Genomic DNA, 9907 nt, shown 5'->3' on the forward strand with positions numbered 1-9907 from the left:
AGGAATGACTCCATCATGAACTTCTCTGACTTGCCTGTTTTATATATGGGCAACATCAGGCTAAGTGATGATAAATAAACTGTAAGATCACATAAATAGTAAATCCTAGAGCCAGAATCAAACCAGAGGCCAGGAATAGTACCATGAGAAAAACCAGAATGGCTAAGTCAGAAATGGAATGAAATCAGTTCATCGAAGCAGGTATAATTTTTTTTTAGAAGAGATTTTTACTAAGATGTGTGTGCTTGCCAGAGAAACAGAGAGACAGTAAGCGAGAAATCATCCCCAGGAGGATGGCTATGGCGCAATACCCTCTCCTCTCGGGATTTCAGGCATGCACGCGCACACACACACACACACACACACACACACACATCCAGCCTGAGTTTTTAGCCACCGGGTCGGAGACTTGAACTATGATCAATCATGTGGGAATCCAGCAACGTAACCATTATGCCATCTACTTGTTCCAAAGCAGTTATCATTTTAATTTCACTGGATAAAATACTTTCCAAATAAGCCTATAATAATACATTTCAGGACCAAAGGGAATTTGGTCCCATATAATTTTTTATTCACTTTACTTTCTGATGACTCACAAAATAATTTTTTTTTTTTTTTCGGTCAAGCACTGGAGTCAGAACCTTACTTACTATGTGGCCTTGGTTTCATGCACAGGAGAAACTTAGAGTCAACTGACTGACTACATCCGATATTAATATAGTCTTAGCTACCATGAGTATTACACAAGAAGAGCACTGAATTAAAAGTCAATGACTGGTCATCAGGTTTGGTTTTGTTACTCTTGGGCACTGCCACCTTGAGCAAGCCTCTGATCACCTGGAACTCTCATTTCGTCTACACAACAATGGAAATGGATTTTACTATCCCATCCCTTCCAGAGCTAGATTTAATCACAAGTGAAATAAACTCATCTTTTTTTTTTGGGGGGGGGCGAGGTTTTTGCTATAGGGCGTGCACTCTTCAGAAAGACAGAGACAGACAGACAGACAGACAGACAGAAAGTGAGAAATTATCCCCCAGGGGGGATGGCCACACTGCAATCCCTTCTCCTCCATCCTCCTCTTGGGATCTTGGGCATGCACGCACATGCACCTGGAGTGAGTTTAAGCCACCGGGTCCTGGACTCAAACCGCAGTCGACTACATGGGAGTCCAGCGACACAGCCATTACGATAACTGCTGGTCCTGAAATAAACTCATCTTTGAGACAGTCCAGTTAATGAAACTAATAGGAAAAGTACAGATACAGGCGGATCTTGATGATCTCTTTGCTTCTCAGACCTGACCCTGCAGAAAGGAAGTCTGGCATAAAATTAAGAGAAAAATGTATCTAGGATGCCAATGAAAAGTTAAAATACACAACCTTGTATGGTTGAAAGGTCTGTTCTCCAAAATTACTTAGAGTAATGTAAGCCATCATTTGATAAGATTTTATCAATACAACTGCTTCTGTCTTGCGGCAATGTTTAGGACCAAATGAACTCAAGATGCCTTCCAGTCGAATTCTTACTGATTCCATCGCTGCACGGAAATGTTTACTCTTGAATATCTAGGCGATGGATCTACTTTTCAAATTCCCTATCTCCCTTCACATCCGGTACTTATAAACTTCAACTTTCTGACAATTTGTCCATTGTCCCTTCTCGAGTACCATGCCTCACGAGGATAGATTTCATGAACTCACACATTTGAGGTTCAGTTCCGTTGTTTCAAAACAGCAAAGTAACTGTCTCTTGTTTCACAAGGAAATTCTGATCCCCACTGTGTGCAAATAAATACAAGTCCAGAAGAGGCCATGGGTGCTTTGGTATTTCAGCTGCATCCATGACTTAAACTTGGATTTTGTTTACTTATTGGCAGGCTGCGGTCCACATGTGGACAACGTAAGAGAAACTGTGATTGTGAGATTGGCAAAGACAATTCGCTGTATTGAAAAGATAGCAAGCTGTGAAAATCCACACTACCCAAAAATGACTAATGGGTAATTCACGCAGGAAATCATCTCCTTAACCACTCTTGGGCTTGCAAACTAACAATTCATACTACTGTGGTGGGCCTTGGATCGCTGCTCAATTATCAACAGAAGCAGAAGACAAGTAATAAAGGAATGGAAAAGAAAATAGAATAATAATTAAGAATTTTCTATTTGCTGTCCTCTCACTTAACTTTTCTTTGATACAACTCTGAATCAGTCTCAATCTACAGATCACATCATCTCTACAGAGCTCAACATGCAAGCCAACAAACATCAGGGAAAAAAATCATTTCCACCCTAAAAAACCTACGAAATGTATCTATAATAACAATTTAACAGTAAAACCAAAAAATTCATTAAGAAGACATTTTCGTAATAGATTGTAGCAGAATTCCCCTCCCAACAAGAAAACAAGATGCCACGTGATTCAGAGTGCTAGAGATAGAGCCCAGATCCAGTGTATTCAATGCAGTGTGGATTAATTCTCAAATACTATTTTTTTCATTATTGTATTTGTTAAGTATGATCTGAAAGCACCCTACCATTTCACAGCAAAAACCTCCTTGATCATTGACTTCACTGTATCATTGCTAATTTTTTGAGAGGTTTTTGCTATAAGCTTGCCAGAAAGACAGAGACAGAAAGTGAGAAATCACCCCCCAGGGGGATAGCATGCCACAATTCCTTCTCCTCCATCCTCCTCTTGGGATTCTGGGCATACATGCACATGCGCTCGGCATGTGTTTAAGCCACCAGGTCTGGGATTCAAACCACAGTCAACTACATGGGAGTCCAGCAACATAGCCATTATGCCAACTGCTGGCCCCAAGAAAATAATTTTTACAGGCTGGACTTAACTTCATTCAACTGCATATTAATGTTACCAAATTTCATGATCACTCACAAATTAAAGAAAACTACTATTTGCATTTGACATATAAATGCATTTGTTTATAAAATAAGAATAAATAAAAGTTAACCAAAGCCATTTTTCTATGTTTTGTTTTGTTTTGAGAAGTTTTTGCTATAGGGCGCGTGTGCTTGCCGGAAAGACTCAAGCCATGGTCGACTACATGGGAGTCCAGCGACGCAGCCATTACCTATCCATGGGTCCCCACCATTTCACTATTCTATAGCCCAGTTTTCTGAGTTAGTCCAGACTGGATTCTCTGTTGGTTAACCAAGGAGTACCTGAGTTAAGACTCTGCTTGTCTGTATGTAAAACGCCTTGACATTACCAATGAGGTGCCGAGAGCTACACAGCAGTCTGGCTAAGAGATAAAAATACTTACGCAGTAGACTAGTACATGCACATATATACAAGTATGCACTCAGCACTTGCAGATTAAAAATGTGATGCTTTGCCAAACCAAATACTCACATGCACATAAATTGCAAGCCAGAGTTCAAGTGGAAGCATTTGCTTTCTGTTATTTTACAAGAAACAGACGTTAAGCTTTGTCCAATTGACAAGACCCACTCAGCTGGGTCCACCCCATCAGGAAAGAGGTGAGAGTTAGCAGCAATAAAGCTATAAAGACAAAAACTAGAAACCTGGCAGGGGTAAGATAATGAAAATACAGCTAATGTATATCGGCATGCATAAAAGCCACGTGTTTTGCATATACTACCCTATGTAATGTAATCGTCACAAAAATTCAGGGAGGTGGGTATTATTACAATCAAGCCACAAAAAAGAGCAAGTTTTGAAGACTATTTTTACAGCTATGAAGGTAGGAACAAGGTCATTCTTCTAGCTTTCATATCTCAAGTGCTGGCATAGGGCCTGGTGCAGGGCAGACGACCAGTAGCTACCAGCTGAATGATGAGTTGAATAATCTGCTCAGCTAGAGAGGGTTGAAGTCAGGAGCCTTCGCAAAGTCCTTTAGATAGTAAAACTGATACCTTTCTACTGCTCAAAACTGACTTTCTCAATATCAGCCCAACGGGGCTGAGTTCTGCATTCCTTTATCAAGTGCATGTTTTTCTATTTACTCTAATGTTACCCCATCTCTCCATAAGGCAAATTCTCCACACTGATCACTGTCATAGCCAGCCTTGAAGGTGGCCCCCAGCGGTGCCTCGCCTCTGGTATTCACACCCTCCCGCAATCCCTTCCTGCACTGGATCAGGATTGGCTTGTGTGACTAACAGCATTGAACAGAAGTGATGACTTGGTATATTGTTTCCAAGATCAGTTTATGAAAGACACGCTCACCCGTCTCTATCACTCTTGCTCATCACCCTCTGTGGCATAGTGGTTGTGGCACTGGACTCTCACATAGCCAACCACAGTTTGACTCCCAGACCTGGCAGTTTGCTTTCTCACTTTGTCTCTCTCCCTCTGTGTCTCTCTGTGTCTCTCTCTGCTGAGCACTATGGCCTATAGCAAATTTTTAAAAATAATAATAAATTTAATTTAATAAATAATTCTTAAAAATAATGAAATAAAAATAATATAAAATAGTAAAATGAAAAATGAGATGTTATACTTATCTCTGTAATTTCCAAATCTAAATTAAATAATTCTGTATTTTAATAGTTTTTTAATAAGCAGATCAGAAATTTATTAAAGCATTCAAAATACTGACTAGGTCAAATTTTTTTTCCAATACCACATATATATTTTTCCTTTAGTACATCAAAATCAACATTTGTAAGACATACCAACTTCTTATAAAACTAAAGAATCCTTTGGGTTCATTTGATGCCAATCTTTCACATTTAGAATTTTCTAGTCGTAAGTGGAAACTTTTCACAAGTCTGAGCATATAGTTCAACTGATTATTCTGAAAAACAGACATGTGGGAAGACTTGTTTGCTTACTAGATCCTTCTTTAATAACTCAAATACTTAAATCATCATTTCCAAAGAAAATTTTCCAAAGTCAAATAAACTGCAACACTAGAAATATAATCAAGTCTCCAAGAAGAAGTTCCAGTCCTCTGTCAAAACAGACCTCAAATTTTTAATCCCTTGTCCAAAAAATTTGGACTAAGTATTGACGTTTTCCACCAAGCAAGCCACATAGCCACAAATGTTTCTCATTTACTCCACTCCCGGGACGTACAGCTCAAATAAAAAATTTCCTGAATACCCCAAATTTCAGATGCAATTTAGAATGCAAGTGATTCATAATGTAATGCAGGAAACATTATGATCTTCTCTTACCAACTCAATATTTCTGGAATGTAATTCTCAGGAGATCACCTCAACGAATTACAAAGCTGACATTGCTTTCAGCCATGTGACCCAACTATTAAGCTTTCTGCCCCTGGCTCAGATGTGATTTTGAACCCTTTGCAATCCCCTACTACAGCTACTGTTCAAATAAGAAATGTTACCTCAAGAGAACTAACAAAGTTTCCCTATTGTTCTATGATGAAAAACATGCAAATAGTGTACTCAATCCCCCTGTTAAGAAAAGGCAAAACAGTGCAAAAAAAAAAAAAAAAAAGAAAAGAAAGGCTACTGTCATTGTTTTCTGCACCAAAAGACACCCAGTGGCCTCTGAATGGACTTAGAGTCTGATTAAATTCAAGAGTGAAATTTTGCAGAGCCTTGAGTTACATGAAACCTATTCTAATCCCACTTTCACCTGTCCCCCTCTTGTTAAATCATTAATAATAATTGGGACCAGCAGTTAGCATAATGGCTATGTTGCTGGACTTCCATGTAGTGGACTGCGGTTCAAATCCCAGACCCGGTGGTTTAAATTCACACTGGAAGCATGGGTGTGCATGCCCAAGATTCTGAGAAGGGAATGGAGGAGAAGGGATTGCAGTGTGGCCATCCCCCCTGGGGGGTGATTTCTCACTTTCTGTCTCTCTGTCTCTCTCTGTCTTTCTGGAGAGCAATATGCCCTACAGCACCCCCCCCCCAAAAAAAAGAGATTAATACAGTATGAAAATTACAATAAAATTCATCAAATGAACCCCAAAATAGTGTTAAGTCTTTGCAAATGTGATGACTGAAAATGAGAAAAGTGTCAGTGCCTACCGTAAGATATAGAGGCCATAGTATTTATCACTAAAGAGAAAAACAAATCTAGCTGAAATAATATTCTCTACAAATATAATAATGAAGAACTTAATAAAGCAATGAGTGGACTTAAAGTAAATTTCACGGGACCAGCTGGTGACATGGTGGTTAAGGTGCTGGACACTCCCACGCGGACGACCACAGTTCGAGTACCGGACCTGGTGACTTGCTTTCTCACTTTCCCTCTCTCTCTCTCAGTGTATCTCACTCTGGTCAAATTAAAAATAAATGAATGAATAAATAAAATTAAATAAATAATTATTTTTAAAAAAATTTTAAATACAGTAAATTTCATGTATCTGTAAGAAATCTGGGTAATAGTAACATTTGCAAAGAAACAATCAAATGGAATCTATAAATTAAAATTAAAAGATTACAAGATGAATTTGCCTCAGGAAGCCATGATGAAATATAGAAATACTCAGAAAAAATAAAACAAATTAATGTCTACATGACAAGAAAAAAAATCAATCAGTTTAGATTTGTGGTTGGGTCAATGCATGTCATAAATAATCTAAAAAGCAACCTGAATACCTCTGACTGCCAAAGAACCTGTTTTCCATCCCAACTCAGTCACCTGGTTAAGAGTCACATCTTAGGTATCCATACCCAAAGAGACAGTGATCACAATGATTATCTAATACTTATTTGTACTGGAAACAAACAAACAAAGAAAGGTTAGATGATATTTAAAACAGAATATTCTATAGGACTGCATTTTCTAGTTACTTTAAAACTTAATTCTGGGGCCAAAAAGTGGCATGGTGGTGAAGGTGCTAGACTTCTACGTACCCAACTGTGGTTCGACACCCAGACCTGGCAGCTTGCTTTCTCCCTTTCTCTCTCCTTATCTCTTGTCTCTGTCTGGTAAATACACATGCTCTATAGCAAATTAAAAATAGTAATTTTCCCTCTGGCCACTGTTGACTTTATATTTAGAACTGAATGAAATGAGCATAATCCTCAACAAATTATCAGAGCTCCTATAAATAAATGACCGCAGGTATACCAACCACTATGTACACACAATATACCCAAGTATTGTTGTTCCCTTATTTTTATCCCTTCCTCTCCCACTTCTGCCAACTGTAATTTTACTTCCTCTTCTGCATCTTAAGATCCCAGAGGCTAAGCTTTCACATGAGCCCGATCACTTCTCTGACAGATTAAGTTATCCAATCTATGCATTTTCATTATAAGGTCCATCTAAAAAAAAAATGCACCTTTTTCTCTTCTTTAATTTCTACTGAGGGATCACCTGAGCTCCACTCACAGTTTCTATCAGAGCCTAGTGTTCTATGCAGCAGTATACTAGGATCCAGGGAAACAAAACTCCATAAAACAGTGTTCCTACCTGGAATGATTTGATTTTATATGGCAACTTACCTTAGCTATGATACACTAGATAGTAGGTAAAACATTACTCAGAGTGTGTCTGTGAAGACATCTTTAGATGAGATTAACAATTGAATAGGTGGTCTTGAGTTAAGTATTTTAATCTCATAATGTAGGTAGGCCTCATCCAAACATTTGAAGTCCTTAATAGAACAAGGGCTGACCTACCTCCAGTGAAAGAGAAATTTCCTCTCTGGCAGCCCTAAAACTATGGTTTCCACTCTTCCTGTTTGACCAGCTTCCAAGTGGGACATTGAGTATTTTTGGTTCTAAGCCTCAGATTCAAAGTGGGACATCAGATCTACAGGTGTAGAACTTGCCAGCCTCCATAATCATGTGGTTCAATTCACTATTTTTTATACATACGGATTCTGTTTGTTTCTCTGGAGAACCCTAAACACTGTCTTCAAGAGGCTCAAGCCTAATCATGGGAATACACTCAAGTAAACTTTCTCCATGCAGGGACTAGCAGATGGTGTAATGCTTACATCACTGGACTTCCACATGGTCAACCATGGTTCACATCCTAGACCCGGTGACCTAAAACTCAACGCTGGGTACGTGTCTGTGTATGCCTAAGATCCCAAAAGGAGAATGGAGGAGAAGGGATTGTGGCATGGCCATCCCTCCTGGGGGGTGATTTTTCACTTTCTGTCTCTCTGGCAAGCATACACACTATATAGCAAAAATCCTCTTTAAAGAAAGAAAAAGAAAAACTTTCTCCATACAGAACAATTACACAGAGTATAGTACCATGAACTACATCAACTGCAAACCAAAAGCACTACCAATGAACATTCAAGGAATGACATGAAAGTACTTGAAGGCAAGATCTGCCAAGGACAATATCAACCCATGTAAGTCATTCCCTTGAGGACTCTCAGAAAGTGAGGGACCTGGTGCTAGTTTACAGGAGGCTTGCCCTTTCCTGCACGTGCTGCCTCGCTGAGATAGCTCTGCTTTTGTGAATTAGTTACTGTTATTTGAAGCAGGTCACTGTGAAATAAATGCAAAGCAGGAGTCCAGTCATAAATTAGTTCATTCCCCGCCCCGTGCATATGCAAAGCAGCAGCAAATGAGCTCACCTGAATGGCGGCCAGGTTCTTCTGCTCCTGAGATGGTGCCTCATGAACGAAGCGAAGCCAGTTGGAGTGTCGCGGGTTGGTGGCATCCAAAATGTACAGGACTTCTCCCTTATTCCCCCGGACCTGAAACAAAGGGTGTCTGAGTTTCCCTGTGAAGTCGGTAAGCCAGGCCAAGCTCACTAAGGGTAGGACAGGATGTTTTTCTCATAAGCACATACTTTTTTATTGACGGGCACCAAGTAGATCCTGAGTCAACATGGTGTCTTCCTTTAAACATCAATACGAACCAAGGATGATGTTTCATCTGGGGTTAGGCACATCTGCTGCATGTACTTCAAAAACAGCTATTTTAAGATTCTAACACAGTGTCCAGCAGAGGGCACAGCAGTTACGCTGCTGGACTCCCACGTGGTCAACCACGGTTTGAGTCCCAGACCCGGTGGCTTGAAACTCACACTGTGCACGTGGGCATGTGTGCCCAGTATCTCTGGAGGAGGATGGAAGAGAAGGGACTGCGGCATGGCCATCCCCCTGGCGGGGGGTGATTTCTCACTTTCCCTCTCACAGTCTCTCTCTCTCTCTCTTTCTCTGGCAAGCACACACACCACAAGGCAAAGATGTCTATGAAAGAAAAGAAAAGAAAGAAAAAGAGAGGAAGGAAGAAAGATTCTAACATATATTGACCAGGAAAAAATCGTTCACCTGTTCCTACTCTCTATCTGATCTACTGCCTTATTTCCCAACCAATCTCTGCTTTTTCAAATGCCCAAGGATCCTAGATAGTCCTTTAAAAATCTCTCTAATGAATTGCCAGATCCTCACTGGGAAGTAGGAATTTAATTTTGATTCAGAAATTGCTAAAAAGAACTTAGGACTATACATCCTTCATGGTTATATTTTGCGTGCTCAGGTGTGAAGTGATGCAAATTTGTTATTTGTTATTCTTCTCACTAAATAACAAACTCATATTGAAAAGATCTGCTTGGGAGCTGAAGATGGCTAGACCTCTTCTTGCTTACGCCTGACTCAGACCCCTCACCACCCACTGGGGAAGGGGAAGGCTAAAAACACCCAGTGACACTGCTAGACAGGCCGAAAACACACTCTACGTCTCTCCCTCACGAGCAGCCAGTGCACATTTCTTTCAGCACAAAAAGCACAACTCATTTAAAGTATTTAGGTATATAGCCCTTCTTTTCAGGTACTTCCACAGCTGTTGTAGCAAAACTACTTATATTGACAAATAGGTAAATGAATCACTGCAAACATAGAATGCCACTAGATTCTTGAAAGAAAAATTTTCACCCAAGAACTAAATTACTTTTTTTCTACAGGGCACACGCACTTGGGGGGGTGGAGGGGGGGTGAGAAATCGCCTCCCCTGGGTG

General features: G+C 40.0%; 1 protein-coding gene across 3 annotated transcripts in view; it reads right to left on the reverse strand.

The window, feature by feature from the left end:
* Positions 1 to 9907, reverse strand: part of PRDM5 (PR/SET domain 5) — a 150826-nt gene that overhangs the window by 83992 nt on the left and 56927 nt on the right. For all 3 annotated transcript variants that reach the window (XM_006153109.3, XM_006153108.3, XM_006153110.3), the window contains one exon: positions 8520 to 8642. In XM_006153109.3, coding sequence (XP_006153171.1) covers positions 8520 to 8642 — 123 coding nt within the window. The remainder of the gene's footprint in view (positions 1 to 8519; positions 8643 to 9907) is intronic.

The sequence above is a fragment of the Tupaia chinensis genome, unplaced genomic scaffold (genome assembly GCF_000334495.1).
Source record: "Tupaia chinensis unplaced genomic scaffold, TupChi_1.0 Scaffold000362_1, whole genome shotgun sequence".
Classification (NCBI taxonomy): domain Eukaryota; kingdom Metazoa; phylum Chordata; class Mammalia; order Scandentia; family Tupaiidae; genus Tupaia; species Tupaia belangeri.